Source organism: Lethenteron reissneri, chromosome 33 (genome assembly GCF_015708825.2).
Source record: "Lethenteron reissneri isolate LAM-NWPU_2019-01 chromosome 33, ASM1570882v1, whole genome shotgun sequence".
NCBI classification, from domain to species: Eukaryota; Metazoa; Chordata; class Hyperoartia; order Petromyzontiformes; family Petromyzontidae; genus Lethenteron; species Lethenteron reissneri.
In genome coordinates this window covers 2,112,258-2,137,860 of record NC_083811.1, presented here as the reverse complement: position 1 = coordinate 2,137,860, position 25,603 = coordinate 2,112,258, and the positions used below count along the sequence as shown (strand labels likewise).

At 53.5% G+C, this 25,603-nt stretch overlaps 1 protein-coding gene across 1 annotated transcript in view; it reads left to right on the top strand.

Annotated features, from left to right (window-relative positions):
• Nucleotides 1–25,603, top strand: part of LOC133350174 (low-density lipoprotein receptor-related protein 6-like) — a 68,635-nt gene that overhangs the window by 26,519 nt on the left and 16,513 nt on the right. The window contains exons 3-10 of the mRNA XM_061564234.1: nucleotides 591–788; nucleotides 2,395–2,591; nucleotides 6,365–6,496; nucleotides 8,867–9,141; nucleotides 9,506–9,693; nucleotides 10,179–10,350; nucleotides 24,433–24,649; nucleotides 25,289–25,578. Of these exons, the coding sequence (XP_061420218.1) occupies nucleotides 591–788; nucleotides 2,395–2,591; nucleotides 6,365–6,496; nucleotides 8,867–9,141; nucleotides 9,506–9,693; nucleotides 10,179–10,350; nucleotides 24,433–24,649; nucleotides 25,289–25,578 (1,669 nt within the window). The remainder of the gene's footprint in view (nucleotides 1–590; nucleotides 789–2,394; nucleotides 2,592–6,364; nucleotides 6,497–8,866; nucleotides 9,142–9,505; nucleotides 9,694–10,178; nucleotides 10,351–24,432; nucleotides 24,650–25,288; nucleotides 25,579–25,603) is intronic.

The following is a 25,603-nucleotide window of genomic DNA, read 5'->3' as shown; positions in this document are numbered from 1 at the left end:
TACTCCAATGAATTGCGTAGTAAAAAAAGAAAGCACGTGACGATTGTAATTTGTCTCGGAGAGCAGCGCTAGGTAAGGAACAGCATGATGTGTGTATGTTGGAACTTCTTTCGCACCGTACGTAGCCAATCGTGCTCATCGGAGGTGCAGGGGAAGGACAACAAACTAAACGGAAAAAGCAATTATAAATGAGTTTTCAATCTAGATAATTTAAATGATAACAATTTTAAGAACTAATCCTGCAAAGCCTCGCCGTGTCTCACAATTCTCACGCACGGCTACACGATGTTTCGCTTGCAACTGCGCCAAGCGTCTTCAGGAGAGAACGCAAGACGTGTCCCAGGTTCTGTCTTGAAGATGCTGAGGCTCACACTTGCGCATACCGGTGTGCTTTAGCGATAACAATCGGTGCATTGTTCAACGTTTGTACGCGTTACAGTTTCATTGATTTGGCCATGTCGTGCGGTGGACATGCATGAGCCTCGATGGTTAACGCACGGATCAATTATGAATCAAACGGCATCGTCCCTTGCAATCTCTTCGGAGTTAAATCTAAACGGGCGGTATCTCTCCGCCGTTGGCCCATGCAGATTCATGTACTGGACGGACTGGGGCGAGGTGCCGAAGATCGAGAGGGCGGGCATGGACGGCACGTCGCGCTCCGTGCTCATCATCGACAACATCTACTGGCCCAATGGCCTCACGCTCGACTACGACGGTGGCAAGCTCTACTGGGCCGACGCCAAGCTCAACTACATCCACCGGTGCAACCTGGACGGCTCCTTCCGGTCAGTGCTACCACGCACCCACCTGCGGTATCCGACCGCACGCACGCACGACCGCACGCGCTGATTGCAAGAACTGCCACGTTCACATCTGCGGACGTGACCGCAGCACGTACAACCGCTACGAAATCGCGACCCCCGAATTGTGGCAATTCACCGAATGACTCGGTGGGTGGGGGGGGGGTTGGTGGTGAACGGTTACAGGCCGGTTGATAGAAGAAGAAAAACAAAAACCCTCTTGCACATTGAGAAGAAAAAAACCCGCAACTTTTGCGCCAAGTTGTGAGAGTCTCCGAGTGCAGCCACAAATATTTCCCCCTTCTCCTCTGTGAATGGCCATGCCTGTGTACTCGCAAGTCATTATTCGCACATTCACAGGACTCGAGTCTTCTTCGGCACGCACCCCTTTCTGTCTCGGCTGTTGGCAACGATCTCGTAACGCGCGATTGATTTGTTTTATTTTTTTTTCTTCCAGTGTGCATTATTTTCACAAGCGGGGTGAGAGGCTTTACAAATCCACATTATGTTGTGGGCAATTGTACAAGTGAAGCCTGGTCCCCGATCCGTTTGCTCTTGTCGTGCTCGCGCGTGCACTCGTGTTTTTCTGTAACTGCCGCCGACGCCAAGCAGCGGCAGCGGTCAGACTGTGTGCGTAGTGGCGCGCCGATGAAATTGGCCGAGTGGTTTCCTTTACGTGTGTTTGTTTGGATCTGTGCAAAGCGACGGCTGCGCTTTTCTCGTGTGGACCTGAAGGCTCGGTTTGTTATTTTATTTTACCCCCCCCGCCCGCCACCCCGTCCCACCACTTGCAGAAACCGCTCGCCGCATTACACGTCAGCAGGCCACCCAGTTTTCTTGAGTTCTCGGTCAACATCAATCCGAGACCTGATAAAGACATTTGCTGCTGTTTCTCACGTTGCCGGCATCTTTTTTGTGTCGTCGGTGAGCCCCGGGGACAAGATCGCTCACTCGTTGGAAAGCACCTGGCAAAGCTTGAGTGGTTCCAATTTCTTAATGTGGCCAAACAGTGAATTGTTCGATTAACCGCTGGAAAACGAGGTGGGGTAGACAAATAAATATTGCTTGTCTGCCGTGATGAAGAAAATCGGCTTGTTTTGCGAGCCCTCTGTTGGACTTTGGCCACTCAACGTGAAATTCGCGTCAACTTGGATGAAATGTGCTGTGATGTGGGCAAGAGATGGCAGCACAGCAATTATCAATCAAATGTCTCGCCCCCTCTTGTGTGTGTGGTGGGTTTTCTCCGGATTCCTTCAGTTCCCCCCCACCCCCCACCATCACAAGTGGCCACACACCAATGCTATATACATACAGAGCATTATTTAAGTTAAGTTTGCATCTTACAACCCTCTACTTGGCTTCCCACCTTTTTTTAACAATTTAGAGGCTTGCGCTACATGACTGACTGCGCCCCTCCACCCCCTGCCCCGCTAACGTAGAATTTCAAACCATTTTCTCAGAGCCGCTGGCATAACCTAAGACGGGAGGTGGGGGGGGTAAGCTGTGAGAAGTTGCCGGACACACTTTGAGGCTTCATCTTCTGCCCCACCACCCCCCGTTCCCCTCCGCCCGGCGTGTCTGCGGCGCGCAGGCAAGACGTGATCGCGGGGAACCTACCGCACCCGTTTGCGCTCACGGTGTTTGGCGACACGCTCTACTGGACCGACTGGCAGACGCGCTCCATCCAGGCGTGCCACAAGGAGACGGGCGAGCGCCGCCAGGAGATCCTCTCCAACATCTACTCGCCCATGGACATTCACATCTACAGCGCACAGCGCCAGCCCGCAGGTCGGTGGTGCTTGCAAACAATACTTTTTTTTTTACTAAAAACGATTGTAAACTAAATTTGTTATCTTACCAAGTAAGGTCCACTGAGCTATATTTATGGTGCTTTTTCTGAAGTTACCTGGCCATCACAAATGATAGCTCAACGAAGTGGCTTGGACATCTATGAAACTACTGGACATCTGTAAAAAAGAGCCTCATAGCTCATCGGATTCCTCCAGTGTAACTAAATATTCCGATTCTGCTCATCGTTTGGACATTTCTAGCAACCAAATTCTCTAAACGTATATTTCTAAAATTTAGAGAGAAAAACCGGAGGAGCTGGAGAAAAATCCACGTGACCACAGGGCGAACATGCAAACTCCAAATAGACAGGCATCGTCAGGGTTGGGATCGAACAATGACCTCCTGTATACCAGGCGAGGTAGTTAACATCTCGCTACCGTGGTTCCGATGGACACGGCACGCTCGTGTCGCTCGGCGCAGTTCCAATGAAAGCGGCCGGGTCGACTTGGTCATCCGGCACTCGCCGATTCGCTCCGGTCACTCGTTCACTGGCGGTCAGTCGCCTGCCTGTCACCCAACTATCGCTGCTGCTGCCACTACTACCACCACCATGCTGACTGATCAGAGTGAATGTCACTCGTTGGTTTGTCCACGCGTGTTGAGGACACGGTCTACTTGTCTCATCGACCACACTGCAGGACACAGCTCTTGCCTTCCCGATTCCTCCCCTCCTCACTGCTCCACTTGGGAATTCTCCTCCGTAGTCTTTTTCTATTTATCTATCCATCCCATGCACTTATTAAATGTGTAACACTCTTATCTGTAACGACACTTGATGGGGAAATGTTTTGCTGGTCGCTTGGCGGTGTGGGCCTTTGTGCTGTGCTCTGCAACGGCCCCGGGGGGGGTCGGGGGGGGTTGGGGGAGGTGCGGGGTACGCGACTTTCAAGCGACGGGCGAGTTCGCGAGCGATCGCAGTGAAACCCAGCTGTGCTCCAGGGAGCGCCAGAAGACGGGAAAGAGGAGGACACGGAATGAGGTGGAAAAGACAGGAGTAGGCGAGTGATTGTGGGGAGAGGTCAGGAACGGGGGGCAGTGCACGGGGGGCATGTGGGAAGAGCTGCCCCTTGGCTCCTCTGGCCAAGGGAGGAGCTGGTCCATGGCTCAAGCTCCATACGTCCCATCCCCTCCTTGCTGGTTGACGTGCTTGTGCCCTCCCTGGCAGAGCCGCTATCTGAGCCCCATTGTCTCACTGCATCTTGCGGGCACACCGCTAATTATTTGCTTCCGAGAATATAAACGCTTGTTCAAAAGTGGTACAGAAATCCACGCATATGCCCGACATTTCTTCCTCGTTTGGCTCACAGCGTGGTTTTTCTTTTGGGAATATACCGTCACCGTTGCCCCGTTACTCTCCCGTAATTTTTTTATTCACAATGACGCCACAGACGACTTGCACTGCAGCCTTTTGAGCTATTATTGTAGGATGAAGCGTTGGCATAGAGGGGTGAGCATTGCACTGCACCATGAACCTGGAATCTGTTCAATTCCCTGCCCGTGGCTAACCTCAGCGATAACGTTTGCTGGTTAACCCTTACACTCAAGGCTGGCCGATAGAATTAAACGCGCGCGCACGCACACACACGAAGTGACGCGAGTGATTTTTCACTGTGCCCCTGACCGCCACCATAAAACTAATCTTGTCATAACCTCAACAGTGATCGTTCTCCTAAGCTTGGTCGTAAAGTTAACAACCTTTTTCTGAACAACTAAATTGAGATTTAAAATAAATGCTCTTTTTCGTCATGTTGCTATCATTGGCCTTGATCTTGTCTACATAATAATGAATAACTTTCGATCCCGTTGTCAGTTTGACGGATGGAATGCCTGTCCTTGTGTCCAGTCGTGGAGTGGTTTTATTTTTTGTTAACCAAACATTACCGCCACGCTGGTCAGAGTGGGGGGTCATCAAGCTGCGTTCTTGACCGGTTCGCATATCTCTGGCAAACTGATGTTATCTGTTGGCGGGAATCAAACACTGGGTTGGGGGGGTTGCAGAGTTCATCGTGTAACGAGCTTGCCCTGAGCCGCACACTGCACAGGTGCACCATGGTGTACTTTGGCCTTTAACCTTCCACCGCCCATGTGTTTTTTCTTTACCCTCGCACAGACCCAAAGTTTAACGTCAGCATCATCGGTTCCATTGGCGATCCCTATCTCGTAGCAAGGAAAGCAAATTGTGAAATATTAACTTGCCTGTCTGTGTTTTTTTTCACCACTTTTCCCGCACCCATCCCCACCTCAATTCTTCTTACACAGCGATAAAAAAACACCCACAATCCTCAGCCTGACTGTTGCTGACGTGGGATTGTTATCCTAACTTTGTTTTTGTTGTTTGCGGATCTGATTAGCTCTGTAAATGTTGTGATGTAATTTTCTGCCACTTTCCTCCAGGCTTGCATTATCGCGCACCACCGAACCTTGGCTTTCTCACCATTATCCCCAGAACGTGCACACACGCATGCATGCCGCGACGCCCGGCCGGCGCCCTGTCCTCTCCGCCATAGCTCGCACGCATCATTAGGCCGGCGAAGTGGGAATCGCGGCGAAGGAAAACGGCGGGCTCCCCTGTTGCGGAGGACCCGCCGCGACCGAAAATGGGGGGACCTTCGAAAGTTCGTTGCACGCGTCGCGCTTAAAAAAAATCTACGGATGCCCTCGCGCGGAAAAATCCACGCGCGTCTCTCGCATTCCACCGCTTCGGAAACGCGCAGCTTTGGCAAGACCCGTCCGCTCGTCTCGGAGCCAAGCGGCACGGCGCGGCGCGCGCGTGTCCGCTCGCGCACGTGCGCAGCCTGGCGGAGCGTGCGTTTTAGTTTTCCGGCCAAGATCGCTCGCACGCTCTGCGCGCGCTCTCTCTCTCTGTGTCTACACCGCTCCTCCTCCTACCCCTCGAGGGGGGCGCGGCAGGGGGCAAGGAGGGGGGGGGGTGGAGAAGGGTCACGAGGCTGGCGTTTCGTTGCGTGTCACGTCTGCGCTCGGCAGCGGCGGTAGCGCAGCTTGGAGCGAGTCCAGCTCCCCCCCCTTCCCCGTCCCCGTCCCCCTTGTGTTTGTCGGCCCGTGGGCCCTCCCGGCTCGCTTGGCGGGAGCGTAAAGCGTGGCGGCCGCCTCCACCACCGCGCTCGCCTCCATCCCTCCGAGCCTCCGCCAAGCTCTGATTAGGCCGTGGGGGGAAGGGTCTCGCTTGCTTGCTCATTTGCCTCTAGCTCTAGTGAAAAAAAACATTTTATATATACTGACAAAGATCCCCCGTATAGCCTTAAAATGCTGTAGGGGCAAGTGCTGTTAGCGAGCACCTAATAAAGGCGAAACGGTACACGAGAGGGGGTGGGTGTCCAACACCACGCCTGACCGCCTTTGTCTCCCCAGTGGCGATGTTTACACATCGCACCAAGTACTCATTTGAGGCCGAGTCTACCTAGGGTAGGCCCAGGACCGGTTCAGATAATCGTCACCGGTGTTGGCCGTCAGCGGGAATCGAACCGGGTCGCCAGGTTCGTAGCGCAGCGCGCTGTCCGCTACGCTGCCAATCCCCATACACACGCGCACACATACAGCGAATATAAAACTCGAAGGCTATTATTTCTTTTCCCCCACCCCTCCATGTCCTGTGTGTTTCCTTGCGTGCGTGCTCAACCATGCGTGTTTTGTGTTTCTCCATTCTGCTCCGTGCGTGCGTGCGTCCGTGTGTGCGTTCATTCCATCCCCAGGATCGAGCCCCTGCGATCGCGACAACGGAGGCTGCTCGCACCTCTGCCTGCTGTCGCCGAACAAGCCCTTCTTCTCGTGCGCCTGTCCCACCGGCGTGCGGCTCCTGGACAACAACAAGACCTGCCGCAACGGTGCGACCCTGTGAACCTCTGACCCTGTGACCTGCGACCCTGTGACCTGCGATCCTGTGACCTGCTACCCTTTCCGGGGGAAGGGGGCAAGGGGGGCGGGAGTGTTCCGATTTTGGGGGAAATTGGACACTTTTTAAATTTCACAGCAGAATCAGAATATTTATTTATATTGGAGGAATTATATGAGCTATATTATCAATGTTATATTTTACCAAATAGCTTTTTTTCAGAAGTAACCTGGCCACAAATGATAGGTTAAAGAAGCGGCTGATCACGTGGAAATTTATAGCAGCCAAATATTCAAAACGCATGTTTCTAAATGTGGAGGGGAAAACGGAGGACCCGGAGAAAAATCCACGTGACCACGGGGATGAGAGAGTGAGAGACACGCAAACTCCAAATATACAACAGGCGTCGGGGTTGGGATCGAACCCACGACCTCCTGTATACGAGGAAATTCAGTTAACATCTCCTAGCCACCGTAGCAATCTTATATGGGACCGCGTGGCGTTGCAGGATAATATTGCGACGGCGCCGCTGATAGGCTCAGTGATGCCGGCTCCACACCTCCGATTGGCACGGTTGGCTCCGTCCGGTGCAAAAGAAGTTCAACCTACATACAACATCCAACATTCTGTGTTCCAGTCTGGGTTTTAGCCGCGGCACGTGGTTAAACTGGGTTCCTGGGTGTAGCGAAATCAAAATTTGCCAGATTCTGAAGACGAAACAAAAAATAAAGTTTGCAATGTGACCATACTTTCAACCGTATTTAATTTTACAGTTTAGCAGGTGGGATGGTCTCAGCACAGTCCCCATATCACACGCACATTTTTGTCTTCATTCGACATATTCCAGCTTGGAGAAGTGAACTCAAGTGTTTGTCTGCCATATAACAAATGCCTCTTGTAGTAGGGCATGTGAGGCTGGTGCACTTATTCTGGATAAGAGGCAATTGAAAGGTTTTAAAAAGTTCCATTTTGATGTCCCCTATCAGAGGCTGTGCTTTAACATGGGGTGATGCTATGCAACTATTTTTAGAGTTTTCTATAAGAAACCACGTCCCGTGACCTCATGTTAATATATATGTATGTTGAAATTATTTCGCACCGTACAAAGCCAACCGTGCTAATCGGAGATGCAGGGGAAGGACAATAAACTAAATGCTATAAGCAGTTCTAAAGAAATGAGGTCTCTGATATGGCTGCTCACCCCAAGCTATAGATGCTCTGATACGTGCATTGTCTTCGTACTGTTTGCCTTTTGCGGTTGTTCTCTGGTCTGACACTGGTGTGACACGGCCGTAAACAAGGCTGTCTCTGGTGTAGGCCAGTCAGCTTCAAAGACAATGCAGATATTATTATCAGTGCATGTTTTTTTACATGTTCACCACAAGTACGTGCGCTTAATGCAGGCCTGATTCCTTAAAAACGGTATCTATTTGGTGTTTGAACATCTTAACACCTCCTGTTTTATTGCCAGAAAGGGTAAAACCTGTTCCTATTTTTCATAGCAAAGAAATAAGTTTGTAATCTAGATTATTTGAAAGTGCATAGCTCCAGTGACTTCCTCATATCGGAAGGAAGAGCGTTCTAGACGGCCGCAGAAGCGCGATAGCAGTGACCGTGTTTGTAACGTAACTCAGATGAAAATAAAGAAATTATTTGACAAGGAGGTGTCAAGTGGGCAGAGGGTGTGGGAGGGGGGTAGAGGAGCCACTGCAGATGTAAGAATTGCTGGAAGACGCTTAAAATAGGTGCCACCGTTTAACCATGACCCCATCCGGAAACGTGTGGGTATATCCACGATTCAATTTCACTTTGTGAAACTCGCTGTAAAAATAGCTGCAATATTGCCAACGGTAATAAAAGCACACATTGCGCACTTTTTTCCAGGAAGCAATAAAAAACGACTCCATTGTCTTCACCCTGCAGTCCTGGCAGGGCTCTCCCAGCCACCGGATACACACACATACACACTTGCAGCAGGAGTAAGAAGAAAAATAATATCAATCTCCACCCCCGCACCCCTTGAGAGTCGCGTTCTTTTAGATGTTCTAAATAACCGTGGTGGTGCTCTGCTGCTGTTAGGGTCACGGTCAAGGAAGAAAGCCTCCACCTCCCGCTAGCCCCCCCCCCCCCACACTACGAACCTGACGACCCGAGTTCGATTCCCTGCTGACGGCCAACACCAGTGACGAGTATGAACAGGTTCTGGGCTTCCACTAAGTCGACTCAGCCTAAAATGAATACCTGTTACGATGTGTAAACAACACCACGAGGACCTTCATAGGTGCTGCTCGCGAACGGCACTTGCCCCAACACTCCGTTAAGGCTACACCGCGGGATCTTTGTCTCTGCGTGCGTGACGTAGGCCCCGCGGAGTTGCTGCTGCTGGCGCGACGCACCGACCTCCGCACCATCTCGCTGGACACGCCGGACTTCACGGCGGTGATGCTGCCGCTGGAGGGCGTGCGCCACGCCATCGCCCTCGACTTCCACCCGGGCGAGCACCACGTCGTCGACCGCCACCCGCGCGACGACGCCGCTGGCGCCGGCCCTGACGGCGAAGGTGGCGGTCACGTGTACTGGACGGACGACAACGCCCAGACGATACGACGCGCCAGGCTCGACGGCTCCGCCAGCGAGGTGCGGCGACGGCGCCCGTGCTCGTCCGTTGGCTCTCGCCCGCTCGTTCGCTCGCCTGCCAGCCCGCACTTCCGCTCTCCCACTTGCCTGCCCGCCCGCCCGCCTGCTTGCCAGCCACCTGCTCTTTCGTTCTCTCACGCGCCCGCACGTCCCGTCACCAGCTTGATCGCCCCCTTTTCCACTTCCTCACCTGCTCGCTCTCTTGCCCGCACGCTTCGCTCGCCCGCCCGCCTACCCACCCGGCCCCCCACCCTCTTACCTGGCAGCCTTGGCCAGTCTGTAACTGGAATTGAACCGTCCCGCGTTTGGTGGTACGCGTGCGGTGCGATTGACGCTCGCCCTACACCTCTTTGCGGGGCCGCAGGTGCTCGTCTCGCTGGAGATCGAACACCCCGACGGCATCGCCGTGGACTGGGTGGCGCGCAACCTCTACTGGACCGACACGGGCACGGATCGCATCGAGGTGGCGCGCCTCGACGGCTCGAGCCGCCGCGTGCTCGTGAGCGACGGGCTCGACGAACCCAGGGCCATCGTCCTTGACCCCATGGCCGGGTGAGTGAGGGTCACGCGAATCGCGGGCGGGGGGCGGGTGGTGCGGGAGGAGAGTGGTGCGGGTGAAGCCAGGCGGTCGTTGACGCCGCTGCCCTTGCAACGACGTATGTATGTTGAACTTCTTTCGCACCGTACGTAACCAACCCGCGCTAATCACCCGGTGTAAGTTTCTTAAATCCCCCCACCCTCCTCCAACCTTCCCAATGCCTCTGTCCACCCAGCAGTATAAATTGGTTCACCACAGTCAGTATTATTAAGTATGTGAAACTCTCACCACTTCAAAGGTGTCTGGCCAGCATGAAAGAGTAGGCCAAACGCCCTCTCCAAGGGGCTCTCTTTAAAGCCACTTTTCCGCCAGCAATTGGTGTAATCAAGCAATTGCAGGCCCACACCGTCTCCGAATCTGTTACTCGAGCAATTGTGCATTTTGGTTCTGCTCCTCATTTGCACGTGTGTCGCGTGTCCACCGTCGCGCCGCCGTGCAGCTACATGTACTGGAGCGACTGGGGAGAGATGCCCAAGATCGAGCGGGCTTACCTGGATGGGACGGAGCGATCGGTGCTGGTCAACACCTCCCTCGGCTGGCCCAACGGCCTCGCCCTCGACTACTCCGAGGGCAAGATCTACTGGGGCGATGCCAAGACCGACAAGATTGAGGTGCGGCTCTCTCTCTCGCTCTCTGTGCATGCAAGTGTGGCAGGGAGGGGGAGCGGTAGTGTAGCGGTTAGCTCGGTGCGCTACGAACCCGGCGACCCGAGTTCGATTCCCGCTCACGGCCACCGATGGATGAAAGGCTTCCGTATGCCATGTCGATCGCGGGGTTTTACTTTCGCCGTACTTTGTCACACGCATTCGTGCGCTTTGGTGAACAGGTTGGTCGGTGCGGGGTAGGGGGTAGGAGGAGAGCGGAGACCGGCTCCGATAAGCACCCGCCACTGACGTTATCCGTGGTTGGGTTATTGAACTCGGGTGGCCGGATTCGCGATAGCTACTCGACCGCTGCCTTTTTTCAAGTAAAAAGGTGTAGAGAGAGGAGAGAAAGAAATAAAGAAAAAATGTACTTGTACCCGGACGCTTTTAGCGGCGGAGTCACGTCAAACAACGCCGTCACGGCGCGCGGCTACCGTGTCGTTTGTAACGCGGGGAGACGAGCGAGCGGCGGTCCGTTTCGGCTTTCTCAGTTGAGCAAACATCCTTGTTTTGATTGGCGTGGGAGGGAGGGAGGTGCGGCGATGACGCCGCCGCCGCCACCACAATTACCCCGGCGCTCGTGCAACACCTGCACTGTGGCTGGCCCTGGCCGAAGCCGTCGCCACGCCCGGGCTGGCTGCCGGCAGGGGAAGGAGGCGACGGCCGTCACGCCCACCGGGGGCCCCCACGCTCCCAAACACGACGGGGGGTGGGGGGGAGGAACGTTGCGCCACCGCGGTCCCTGTTATTACACAAAAGCCGCTCGCATTTTTGCTCTGAGCCGTAATGCCGCGTGCGTGCGTGCGTGCTCGGGTGGTAGCCACACAGTGGCTGGATCTCAAGCTAAGCAGGTGTCGAGCCTGGTGCATGCATGGATGGGAGGCTGCCTGGCGTTTCACGATTGGGCGGCGAGGTTCGTGTAGTTTAGCAATGGTTTCTTGAGTTCATCTGTTAGGAGCGTTGAGCGTTTACACCCTCGTTTTGGGTCGCGAATTTTAAAATCGTCCTCGGATATAGGACGCGCGTTGCTGCCCTATGTTGTCACGTCATGGAAGCGAAGCGTGGCCTGGGTAGTACTGCGATGGGTGACCGCCTGGACTTGCCAGGTGTTGGAGATGTGCGGCCTGCGAATTGGCCTCGAGATGGCAGTCCCGAGTGTCACCCCCTTGTATGGGTGTGCTGGGTTTTCTCCGGGTGGTTCATGCCACACATGAAGTCTAACTAATAATGAAATTGGCCAAACATCACAAAGAAGGCTTGAGACTCAATGGTGGTTTCCCTGGATAAATAAAGGATCTGATGATTATTGTCATTATTCTTGTTCCTTCTCTGAAGGTTGTTTTCACTGTGGCATTTTATTTTCATTTTTTTTTACTTTGTAAAGATAATTTAACAGACGAAAAGACATCGGGCCACATTCCCAACTTGGCAAAACAACCGCAGTGCTTCGCCCAACGCCTTGGCGATTTGCCACGCCGACGGTGATGGGTTAAACGTCGGCATATTTTCGCCAATAAATTCGACGGAAATAAACATTCGCAAACACGTGGAATCAAGGCCAGCGCTCGCTAATGATTTGCGACGAAGATAAAAAAAAATTACGCGCACGGGAAATGTTGCAGTTTTAGCATTTTCTGGTGGATGCCTCCGGCCGTAAAAAAGTCTGGTTATTTTAATTAATTTCAAAGCCACTTTGGGGAAAGGCTTCGCGGTCGGCGTCCCGTCGCTTTAGCGTTTTCGCGGACAAGCGAGCCAGTGGACGTTTTCGTAAAAAGGCAAACTAAATAGGAAATGGCACGCAAGCGATGGCAGGCCACTCCGGCGTCAGCTCGTGGGGCTGCAGGGCTCGGAGATTTACGGAGGCCGCGGTAGAAAGCTGCTCCGCTCTTTTTTTTACATCTCCCACACGCACCAACTCCCCCACCCCCACACCGTGGGTGCCTGTCATAGGAATTGCAAATGCACCTTATTGTCACAGTCTGTCGGCATCCTTGCCTTGTTTGGCCCAGTTACCCCGGTGCGGTTGTGGCAGGACAGACATGGGCGGTCGTGTTGGGTGGTGGTGGGGGGAGGGGGGGGAGGGTTGGGAGAGCGACGGCGTTGAGTGCACTGGGCCTGGGAGGCGAGTGAGCGAGCGGGCGAGTGAGCGAGCGGGCGGTGGCGGTGAGGCTGGGCCGAGTAGGCAGCCGAGGGAAGGTCTCTCCCTCTCCTCCATTCACTGGGAGTAAAGTGGGAGCTGGGAGAGCGGTGACCTCAGTGACCTTTCTCCTGGAGTAAACGACCAATCAAACAGAGAGAACTTTTGTTCCGAGCGGCGCTTTTTCCTCAGACCGACGCTTCCCATATCGCCGTTGTCCCTCTCTTCACCCGCATTCCAGGCTAAAGAAGAAGGGGGGTTGTGTGCGGTGGGGGGCCGGGGCGGGGGGTGGCAGTGGGGGGTGGGGGACCTTGGGAGCAAGGCCATTGAGCTCTGGGGAATGCCGCGAGTGGCTGGAGCTAAAATAGCCAAACTCGCTTCAGTTTTTCGCTCCCTTTTGATATTCTCTGCCAAAGTCTTTCCAGTCCGCCCGCCGGCAAACTTTGAAGTCCGCTCGCGCCATCTCGCCCGCCTTGCTAAAAAGGCCATTTGGTCGGAAGATGTCTTTGCCCGTCATGTCCTTTAGCTCTGCGCGGAGTTAGTTTTGTCTTTGCTTGTTGGCAAAGATTTTTTTTTCTCGCTCTCCTCCTCCTTATCCCCCCCCCCCTCCACGCCGCCGCTGCTTGCTCCGGCTCCACCCTCAACCCCTCGGTGTTGTCTGCTTGGCAGTCCTCCAGCGACGTCCCTTTTAATCTTTCTTTAATCTTAGCGCGCCGTATTGTCGGTGGCGTGAGGGCGGGAAGGGGAGGGCCTGTCGGGTGGCGGTGGGGGCCGGGAGTGGGGGGGGAACGGGCAGAAGGAATGCTGCCTAACAGCGGGGAGGAGAAGGCCTTGAACGTGGTTCTTAAAGCACATTAAGAAATATAAAGCTTTGAGAGAGAGGGAAAAAAACACGCTCTGCCTGCAAAAATAGTGGAGGTTTTTTTTCCACCCCCACCCCCTCTCCCCTCTGCTGTCCTGCCTGCATTGGGTCTCTCTCTCTCTCCCCCCTCTCGGCCTCTCTCTCTCTCGCTGCGTCCATTGGGTTTCTCTCTCTCCCCTCTCGGCCTCTCTGTCTCGCTGCCTGCGTTGGGTTTCTCTCTCTCTCCCCTCTCGGCCTCTCTCGCTGCCTGCGTTGGGTTTCTCTCTCTCTCCCCTCTCGGCCTCTCTCTCTCGCTGCCTGCGTTGGGTTTCTCTCTCTCTCTCCCCTCTCGGCCTCTCTCTCTCGCTGCCTGCGTTGGGTTTCTCTCTCTCGCTCCCCTCTCGGCCTCTCTCTCTCTGCGCGCATTGGGTTTCTCTCTCTCTCTCCCCCCTCTCGGCCTCTCTCTCTCGCTGCGTGCGTTGGGTTTCGTTTAAAGCGAGGGCTCGCCGAGTCGGCCGGCAGGAATGTGGGTGTGTGGGTGTGCGAGCGCGAGCCGAGCGGGACGGGCGTGCCAACGTTTCCCACCGGGACGGAACAACGGCCACACCGCGGGTGCCGCTCAATTAAGACGCCCCCGCAAACGAAACGTTACCGGCGGTTGCGGCCCCCCCCCAACCAGAAACCCCCCCCCCCCCCCCGTGAGTGGACGTCGCTCGCTTCGCGTGTTCGCTACCTCCTGCCCGATTGATACCAAGTGCCGATCTGAGCTGGCGAGAGGCCTGGCGGGGGCATTTGATCCAACCCCCACGTCCTCCCCCTGCGATTCAATGGTTTTTATCGTGATTCAAGGTTGCAGTGTGATGTAAGAATCTACTTTCTATCCCATCGCGTCTGTGTCTACCAATTGCACAGACCTGCAACACGAGTCAATCGAACAAGAGCGTAGCGTCACGCACACGTGCGGAATCCGATGCTCGCCACTCGATCGCACCATCGGCCGATCGTCGCGCGGTCCCCACCAGACAGTGGTAAACACCGCGGAAAATGTGGATGTATGTTGAACTTCTTCTGCACCGTACCTAGCCAACTGTGTTAAATCAGAGGTGCGGGGAAAGGACAACAAACTAAATAGAAAAGGAGGTTCTAAAAAAAATGTGTTTTGAATCCAGACGTAAGAATGCACAGCTCCCATTGGCTTCCTAATATCGGAAGGAAGAGCGTTCAAGGCGGTCCGCAAGAGCGCGTCTGAAAGTGCGCGATGCGGTGACCGTCTTTGTTCGACTGCTAGCCAGTAACCGCTGCGAGGACTTGCGGGCGAGAAGTCGGACGCAGCTCTGCGATATCCGCTTCCATGGGCCATTGTTTGACGCGAATGGTCGTTGCCCTCTCTGCGAGATATCTAAAGGGATGCTTTTGTCACGTGACACAGTGTTGACGGCTCGCTCCCGTCGGCCGACTCGTCTCATCCGTACCGTGTTCAACCGCCGTGCCCAGCTCTAAACGGTGTCGCAATATTTATTCATACTGGAGGAAGCCAATCGGCGATGAATTTCTTTTCGCAGATGTGGGGCGGGTCAGAACGTTACAACAACAAACAATACAAAAACACGATAGGAGTGCAAAGTGTAGGAAAGCTAAACAAATCATATATATAACTAATGAAACAAACAAAAAAAAATACCTTACCAGGTAAAGCCCCCACTAAGCTTTATTACCTTATTTTACAGAAGCGACCTGGCCCCAAGAGATGGCTCAACAAAGTAGCTTATCATCATGTGGGACTTTATAGCAGCCAAATAACCCCAATGCATGTTCCTAAACACTTCCCGTGCTGCTTCTTGTCACGCACCACTTAAGTCTGGAACACACTTATTATTATTATCCCTTGTTGTTGGTGTGTTATTGTTACGATTCTTGTGGGGAGTGGTCGTGTAGCAGTGAGCGTGCTGCCCTGCTACGAACTCGGCGACCTGAGTTCGATTCCCGCTCACGGCCACCGACGGATGAAGGGCTCTCGTAGGCTGTGTATAAAACATCGCCACTGGGAGACAAAGGTGGTCGGGCGTGGTGCTGGCCACCCAGCCCCTCGTGTACCGTGCTGGCTTTCACATGTGCTCGCCAACAGCACTTGCCCCAACAATCTCTTAAGGCTATACGGGGGATCTTTGTGTTTGGTGTTGTTACTGTTCCTTTCTTTTATTTTTTACATGAATTTTTTCTTCACCCCCCCGCCCCCCCCCTCTGGACGCACTGCATTTTGTAGCCGGGAAATGTTTTGCTGTGCGGCCAATGATCCGTGCCAGCAAAACATGGGCGTTGTTACCCTGCATTGTGAAACACACAGAATACAACGTAGCATACGCTGTTAAGTTGTTTTGTGTTAGGGCACGTGACCTTATGCTTGGATCTATTATTAGATTTTATTATTATTATCATCTTTATTATTCTTAATACCGTACAACAATGTATACAATTATACCGAGAGACAGAGGGAGCACACGGATCTATAAAAACTATAAACTAAACTATTTTTATTTTACCAGGTAAGGCCCACTGAGCTGTATAGCTCTTTCAGAAGTAACCTGGCCACAAATGATGGCCCAACGAAGTGGCTTATCACGTAGACATTTTATAGCAGCCATATACTCTAAACGCACATTGATTCGAAATGTGGAGGGAAAAACCGGAGGACCCGGAGAAAAATCTACGCGACTACGGGGAGAGAGACGTGCAAACTCCAAATTAGACAGCATGCGTCAAGATTGAACCCACGACCTCCTGTGCACCAGGCCAGGTAGTTGATATCAGAGGACTTGCGCAAGTTGGAGACGTTTGACTGTCGAGAGCCGTTTAGAGTCGTGGGCAGATCAGGGCACGGGGACACCCTCCGGTGGGCGAGACAGACGACAGCCGAAGAGCGGCAGCCAACGAAGAAGGGGAACGCGACCGAGAGGACGTGAGCGGTGGGAGAAGGAGCGATCGCGATTGGCTCGCGGGCCCGGTGCCCGTTGGAATTGTGGCATCGCGAGACTGTGGAGTCATTTTTTGACACTTGGGCTGTCGCGACCCAATATTATTATTATTGGTGGTGGTGGTGGGTTAATGGCACATGTTTACGCGGTCGAACCCAAAAACCTTTAGAATGAATATTCTGAACTTTTGGGGAATGGCGACGGGTTGGGTTGAGAATAATCCAGCGGCGGATAGGATCACAGTTGATGGTGGCTACGATGATGATGGCAAATGGAGTCAGAGATGTGTGGAAGCCCATCGCGGGGATTTGTCTGTGCGTGGCGTCGTCCCTGGTGTGTGAATGTGCGCTTGTTTTTGTGATCGTTGGCAGGTTGCTGAGAATACCAGAAGTGAAAAGCGTAAAAGGGCCAAACGTTGGTAATGGGGGAGAGCAGTGGATTGTTGAAGCAGAGGGCATACCAACCAACACGATCTCATATCCCCCTGCCCATAACGTTAATAAGCGAGCCAGCCAGACCCTAGCCTAAATACTAACAAGCTAGCTAACTGGACCTTAGCCCAACCAAATGTATGCTGAACTTCTTTTGCGCACCATACGTAGCCAACCGTGCTAACTGGAGGTGCGTGGGAAGGACAACAAACTAAAGACTAAAAGCAGTTCAGAAGAAATGAGTTTTCCATCTAGATTTAAAAGTGCATAGCTCCAGTGCTAACGAATGAACCATCCATACCCCAGCCCAACTACTAACAAGCTCGCTAACTGCACCATATTCTAGCATTTTCATCGTATACTGCCATGAATGATGGCGACGGCTATGGGGAGGCCTTCACCTAAACAGTGCAGAGAATGTGGCTGATGATAATGATGACGATGAATCTTGGGGGTGGTTTTGAAATGTTGATGGAGCTTTACCTAATTAGTTGGACCGCCCTTCCGTGAACATATTGACGACAACGATGCGTCATGTGGTTTAGCCGTGTGCGTACCGGTCTGCCTCGCCTCCCTTTCACCTGGTGGCAGCGGTTGTTAGGTAGCTGTAGTGGTCGCGTTCCATGCTGGTAATTTGAGGCTAATCGCTCATTGCGACTCCGCATGCAGTTGCCGGCGGGCTGGGGAAGAATGGTGAAGGGAGGGGTCACTGGCACGCCCCCACCCCCTCCCCACCCCCTCCCCACCCCCCACCCCTCCCCATCACACGACGCTGGGCAAATTGCAGGAAACGCCAGGTTTTGCCGCTGCCCGTTAAGATCGTCGGCACCGGTGTGTGCGACTCGGCGAAACGACGCTCTGGACTGGTTCGCCAAGCGGCACGACGCGGCCGGAACGTGTCATACGTAGCAGCCCCCGTGGTCGATCCGCTGCTGGATGAGAGAGAGAGTCCCCATGCCGTGCGAGTCGTGTTTGAGCGCGCACTTTACTGCCGCTGCTCAGTGCGCTGGTTTGGTGAAGGCGGGGATCCATTGACGTTGGGGCGTAGACGTAGTGCAGTGCAACAATGGGCAACGTAACCCTGCCGTGCGAGCCCTGTGCTGGTCACTCGTCCACGTGCTGTCCAGGCTCTCTCCAGCTTGGCTTCAGAGATGTCACGAGGTCGGGCGGGTCACGTTCGATTCATCCGTCGCGAGCTTAAAATGACCGATATTCATTGATAAACAAAAGCATCTTGTTACACTCCCAGAAACTCGGCGTGCGATTATTCGTCAGTTGATTGATTTTAAATGTATCGATAAACTTGCGATGCATGCGTCGAATTCTGCCCCGAAGAATCCGCTTCAGGCTGATGGAGAAAATGAGACGGAACAAAAAAAAGCAAGCGACCATACACACCAGACGGTTCGGACGAGATGAAAAATAATGAATCAACTCTCAGATCGAATCACGGCCCACCTAGTGGTAGAAATGTCGCATTCCTCTCATGGCTACCACTGCGACTGTGATACAATGAGAGGTGACTTGGAGTCTGCGTGTCTCTCTCTCTCCCCCCGTGGCGGCGTGGGTCCTCCGGTTTTTCCCTCCACATTTTAGAAACAACATCGCGCGTTTAGAGTACTTGGCTGCTGATATAAATTTCCATACGGCGATAAGCCACTTATATGAGCGATTATTTGTGGCCAGGTCGCTTCTGAAAAAAAGCTATGTAGCAGCTCGGTGGGCCCTTACCTGGTAAAAGAAAAAATAGTGAAAGGCGACTTGCAACAAATTGGTTCTCAGTTTATTAACCTTCGGAGTGATGATGGATCGAGTCAACCTCCGACCAGAATTCGAACTCCCGGCCTTCCATTTGGAATTTCCGTACCCTGCCCCAGCCACAGGCACCATGTGGCCAACAAAGCAAAGCAAGGTTTGAACAAATTATTTCAGTGACTGCTGCTGCATTGGCAGTGGCGCACAAGCACAAATAATAACAACAAAGAAAACTCAACGCGTTCGTTCATAGTAACAGCTGCGTGTCTTTAAAAGTAAACAAAAATATATAGCAGATGATGTTTCATTGGCAATGGCTCTTCTTCACAGCACATTTTTGAGCAAGGGTTTTCTACATTCCCACCCACTTAGGCGCTATTTTTTTCCCGAATCCAATTCTGGGAAAGGCTCTTGAATGAACCCCGTTCGTTGTGCCTTCCCGGGCCTCTGCAGTCAGTCTTTGAAGAGGCATTTGACTCGGCCCAAGTTCTGAAAACCCAAAGTAAAATATCGATTATTTATTTTCTTCCCTTCCACACCCCCCCCCCCCCCCCCCTTAATATGTCCGGGCGCTGTCTGGGTAGTGCGCTCTCGGCTATCGCATCTTCTTAAGTCCGTTTATTCCGATTTGCTTCGTCTCTCTTGAGACATGAGTGGAAGTGCGCCACACAAATACATAAATTAGAATTAATTTTTATTATTTCCTTAGTAACCCCCCTGTCCCCGCTGTGGCGAGCGGTGCACCACCCTGCACCACCCTGCACGCTGAAGAGAATGGTCCCCAAGAGGGATGAGCTCGGCAGAATGAGTTTTTTTTGGTTTTCGCCCGAAGTGGCTTCAGTGGGCCTCTTCATCCACCTTAGCGGCAACACCTGTTCGTCGACTTCCGAGGAGAGAAGAAAGAAAACGGGAGGGAGTCCACTTAATTGCAGGAAAAGGCAACAGAAGGTAGTTTTCCTGTGCCCTTAATGGGTCCGTGCCGTCTGGTGATGTTGATTGAATTTGGTTTCTCATGCGGTGGCGGGGGGTCGGAGCCGAGCTCCCCCCCCTCCTTCATCTGCACGTGGAATCTGCGGCCGCACTTTTAAAAGGGAAATCCGGCCAGGCGCCGCGATTTCAAGATGTTAGCTACCTCGCCTTGCATTCAGGAGGTCGTGGGTTCGATCCCGACACCGACGCCTGCTGTATATTTGGAGTTTGCGTGTCTCTCTCCCCGTGTTCGTGTGGATCTATGAATCACTGTGAGGGGGGGGGGGGGGGGGCGGCCACCGAGGCAGCGCCGTTCCTTTCAGGGTCGTCGTCGGCTCCGAACGTCGACTGCCAAACTCGGAAGCGCGCAATTTGCTGCTGGGGTTTTCGCATCGAGACGGGTGACGTGTCCACAAAGTGGTGACAGGGCCGCCTCCCTCGAACTGAGTTCTCGATCGCGATTCCCATGAGAACGCCACAAATCTGGGAGTGCCGACTTTGACTCGTGGGTCCTTTCTGCTTCGTTGCCTCACTTCTGCATCGCTCCGGGTCGGGAGGGTCAGAGGTCGCGGCTAACGACGAGACCCGCTCGGCTCCTCGTCTTGGGCTGACCGCTTGCCACCGCGCGTCGCCAATTAGTCACGTGATGCCGTCCAGATGGCCGGGGAAACTTCGGGAAGGGTGGGGGATGGTGGTGTTGTGGGGGGGGGGCCTTTCCTTCTGGCGCCAGAGGCTGCTCACCCCCCCCCCCCCACCTCCTAGGGGGGCGGGGAGGGGGCACGTGGACAGGGGAGGAGACTTGAACACATCCAAAGCTACTGGCTGCGTAGCTTTCTCGTTCGAGAGCACAAGACATGCAACGGTGGTGCATTGGTATGTGCACTCGGCACTAACGAACTTGTAAACCTGGTTAGATTCCCGGCTGTGGCTAATGGCAGTGGCGAGCTATATCCGAACTGGTTCCTGGGCCTCCCCTAGGTCGACTCGCCCCCTTAAAATGAAGAGTATGTGGTGCGTTGTATATACATTGGGGAGATGAAGGTGGCCGGGCGTGGTGCTGTCAACACTACCCCCTCGTGCGCCGTGCTGGCCTGAATAGACGCTCGGTAACAGCACTTGCCCTGACCGTCTACGTAGCTATGCTGGGAAATGTTGTCTTTGTGTGTCTGTGCAACTGTCTGTGCAACTGTCTGTCATTGTCGATGTGTGTACGCACCTGTGTTTGTATGCATTCCTTTGTGTGTGTGTGTGTGTCTGTCTACATGCTTGCGTCTGTGTGCACGTGTGTGTGTGTGTGCGTGTGGCCCTTGCTTTTTGGTTCTGTAGATTTTTTTTTATTAAACCACAGCACGCATTTTTTAGTAATCCGCTGCTATTTTTTTAATCGAGCAATGACCTTTTGGCGTCCGCCTTATCGTTTTGGCCATCATTCGGAGCATTTTTTATGCAGTTTCCACAACTAAAAATGTTCATCTCCAAAACTTTTCCACAGTTATACCACAGCCACCTAGCTCAAGTACGGTATGTACAATTCATAATTAGTTTATTTTGGGATTAAATCGTTGTGTGGGTTATAATGCCAATTATTAACTGAAACACTCCCACCACCCTCCAAATCCGGTCGAGCCCACGTTGTCACGTCGTGAGGCAAATACGCCAATTGATTGGGTTTATCAGTTTAACCGGAGTGTTTATGGGTGCCATGGTGGCAAGATGTTAACTACCTCGCCCGGTATACAGGAGGTCGTGGGTTCAATCCCGACCCTGACGCCTGCACCTTCTCCCTGTGGTCCTCCGATTTTTCTCTCCACATTTATAAACATGCGTTTTAGAGTATTTGGCTACTATCAATTTCCACATGATAAGCCACGTCGTTGAGTGAACCTTTGTGGCCAGGTCACGTCAGTGGGCCTTACACTGGTAAAATAACAGAAATTGTTCAAGAGTAATAGTTTTAGTAGTTGCAATCATACATTTTAAACATTTTCTACGCGCCGTTTCGCTGGCGATTGCATCCAGCACCATCGGGCGTTTGCCGAGAGGTGCGACCTCGCTTGCGAGCGCTCGTGAGCGTTAGTTTAACTTTGTGTGGTGCCCGTGCAGTCGGTTTGCGCGCGGCGCTCCGAACCCAGCCATCCCGAGTTCAGTCCCCGCTCGCGGCCGACACCGGCCAAACGGCAATGTCCGTACGTCAACGTGGTAACAACCGGCACACACACAAAGCGAAAGGCAAATAGAAAGCGGAGCGATCAATGAACATGGACATGCTAGTTTCACGATTGTCATCGTAGTGCTCTTGTGATGACATCAGAACGGTGCCGTGATGACTGTGTAATGATGCGTTGGTGTGACTCGAGCGTGCCCGTGGCCCTGTGTGCCTGAAAGTCACTTCAAATTTCATCACCCCCACGTGAAGTTTTCACACTCCTGTAGGACAGCCCAGGATGCACAGCTTGCGCATCCTGGACTTGCAAGATAAGAGCCGTTTCTTTTGGTCATGTCTTCGCTTAACCCAGGATTGGGGAAGACATGGCCCACGGCCACTTAGAAACTCGCCCGTCACCGATGCTTATCCGTCCGCAAGCATCTTTGCTGCGCTAATCGGGTGTGAGAGAGGAACGCCTTCAGCATGGCAACAGCGCTGTTGTTCCGTCGCTTTGGTCACCTGACCCTCTGCGGCGGTGCCAGAGGCGGCCGCGATGCTTGATGGCGTGCGCTCCGACAAATGTGCCGGGGATGCCCCGTTCGGCCGTAGCCCCTCTCAAAGAAAACCTCCTGCATCGGTCCGCTCTCGAAATCGGCAGCGGAGTTTTATGAGTTTGTAAGAAGAACGAATAGAGGTCACCTAAAAGTTAAATGCCCCCCCCCCCCATCCCGCCGCACTCCCAAACCGCCACAGCAGCAGACTCCCCCCGCCTCCCCCACCCCCGTCCGCACCACCACCACTCCCACCCCTCCTTCCCCATCCTCCCACATGCTAGCATTCCAAACAGCACGCCAAAGCACACAAACATCCCAGGCATTGGGGTCCCATTTTTACCACTTTCTCCCCCGTCCACCACGACGGACGGACGTTAACCAGTAACAGATTGTCGCGAAATCGGCTCCAGGTTTTACGGTGGGGGTGGTTGGACACGCGCGCACGCGCCCGTGTGCCCGCGCCCGTGTGCCCCCTTGTGCGTTTTGCGCGAGCGCTCGTGTGCTGGTTTTGCAGAGGGGCTGCAGTTGGCTGCGGTTGTCCGGGGGTGGGGGGGGGGGGGCGAGGAGGGGGGGTACGGCAGTAATAGGCCAAACAGGGGCGGGGGGAGCATCGATGGCCCCCGCAGGCCAAGATACGGCCCACAACCACATTTTGTGTGGCCCGTCATTTGATTTCGTAAGGCCCACAACTGCTTTTCATTCTGCCTAAAAATGTGTTTGATACAGCACGGAAAAAGCTTCCGCAGACTTCGCGAGGCTTTTATCAGATGGAACGACATTATTATTATTATTGTTAATATTATTATCATTGTTGTGCCCGTTTACAATTGTTTTAAATTGTTTTGGTGGACAATTTAATCTTATGTTTGCTTTTCAAATGGCTGCTTTCCTTTATGGGCAGCAAGCTAGTCAGGATCATGCGGTCCCTTTCTGTTTGTTTTTGGGCTCAAACAAACTCATGGGAAACGCCTGGTACACAGATTATCCAGCAAAAGTTTGCTGCAATGTCATCAAATCGCAAGCCCTTTGAAGGAACCTCATTTAACCTCGGCCGTTTATGGGCTTTTTTTGTTACACGTGTTTTAATAAGGAAGTGAAACTTGCACTGCCCAGCGTGGCGAAGTGCAGTCCTGTTCTCCTGTAGCACGGCGGTAGTCGCCTTCCTGAAGAACACCGCATTATGGAGCAATCGCGTTATAATAAATAATATAGGGGGTAAAGCACGGTCCACGATAACACGCGAGATGCGTGCGCAGGCCGGACAGAGACTGAGGCGCGTGGGTAGAATCTAGAGGTATCCAGCAGCATCCCAATGCCCTGTGTGATGATGACGCTTACTCCCCAAGGCAGCCATACGACCGCTTGTTCCTACTCGCGTGACGTAGCTCTGGTCACTAGAGGTGCGATATATCCAGTTCCTGTCCGTGTTTTCAAAAATGTGTTCCCCGATACATTCATCGCGTCATATATCCAAATCGCGTGATGAAAACACCACGCGGCGTTATAGAACGGACTGTACGGTCAAACGACCTCCACGACCTGCACAGCATAGGAGGGTGCCTTCATCCAGCAGTGGATTTACCAAATGGGGGCGGCACGTGTACCCGGATCGTGTAAATGCAAAGACGCAAGCGATTATACGCAGCCGCTTTTTGTAAGGCGAAAACGATGAAGTCTTGAGTGTAAAGGAAGGGCTATTTGAGGTGGGAGTGCTGCATCTCTGATGTGTCACCGTTTAGTTTCCGAGAGATAAAGACCAAGCACTTCGTGAAAGTAAATTGCGTGCATTTGAGCACAAGCGTCTGCAATGGATGCTAGGAGGTTTGTGGCAAGATGAGATGAGAGCAGTGCGGAAGTCCGAAGGGAGAATGTGGTGGGTACGTTTTTCTTTTTTTAAGGCAGCATAAAGATTGTGCCACGTAGGATGTGGGTGCAGGAGTTAGGAGGGCTGGCCACCGAGACACGGGCATTGGAAGTGGCATCCACATAGCCCAACTGGACACGGGCAAAACCTACTGGAGCACCTCTCTGAAAAATATTTTCACAACTCATTGGATTCCGCCATTCTATATATAAAGATTCTGATTCTCACCTAATACCAGGCAGATGGGTTGGGCTACCGTTCGGGCAGGCCGTGGATCTGGCGGACCGTGGAACGTATTTGCGAGGTGCGGTGGAACTCCCGCTCCTTCAGTCCTCGATCTTTGTGTTTCATTGTTGCCGTTGTTCCCGTCGCCTGCGCAGGTGATGCGCGTGGACGGTACGGGGCGGAAGGTGCTCGTGGAGGACAAGCTGCCGCACATCTTCGGCTTCAGCCTGCTGGGCGACTGGCTCTACTGGACCGACTGGCAGCGGCGCTCCATCGAGCGCGTGCACAAGCGCACGCTGGTGCGCGAGGTCATCGTCGAGCAGCTGCCCGACCTCATGGGCCTCAAGGCCACCGGCACGCGGCCGCTGGGAGGTGTGGAACGCGTTTGAAACGAAGATCCGTTCGCTGGTTTTTTCCGTTCCGTTTCGAAGTGAAAAGAGAAGGGGCCGTACATACTTTGGGTCTTGGGAAGAATTACTGCGGATTGTTCGGAAAGGTTAGAATATTGTAGGGCGTGATCTTATCTTGTATAACTTCAGCCTTACCTCTAAACCGTAACCAAATGAACCACCAATACAGATTGCTGCCCCCGCATAGCTAGCCACCCAGACCATAGTCCTTCGTCTTGATTCTGACATACCGCCCCCATCATGTTCACAAAACTATTCGAGCAGCGCCGAGCCCAACAACTTAACGAACCAGCCAAGCAACCCCAACAGCACCAGTTACAACTCTAACCGTGACCCAGCACTCCAGGACTTCACGTAGTCCCATTTCTCTCCTCTAGTTCCTTTGTCCCCTTTACGCGCTCGCGGTTTCTGTCGTACGTTACCTCCCGGAAGGGCCGCGTTGTGGACTAAATCCTTCCCCCTCCCCCTTCCCACGCGTCACCCTTAACGACGCATCTCCTGACCTCGATGTCGCCTTTCCTCTCTCCTCCTCCGATCCTGCCACAACCACGCCCCCCGGCCCCGACCCTCGCCTCCACCAAACGGCCGCCGCCGCTTGCAGGTACCAACCCGTGCACCCTCGACAATGGCGGCTGCAGCCACCTGTGCCTGTACCGGCCGGTGGGGCCGCGGTGCGCGTGCCCCATGGGCCTGGAGCTGCTGGGCGACATGCACACCTGCATCCTGCCCGAGGCCTTCCTGCTGTTCTCGCGCCGCGCTGACATCCGCCGCATCTCGCTCGAGACGAGCCACAACGACGTGGCCATCCCACTCGCCGGCGTCAAGGAGGCGTCCGCCCTGGACTTCGACGTGAGCGACGGGCGCATCTACTGGACCGACATCAGCCTCAAGGTGTGCGAGAAAGAGGGGGGGTGGA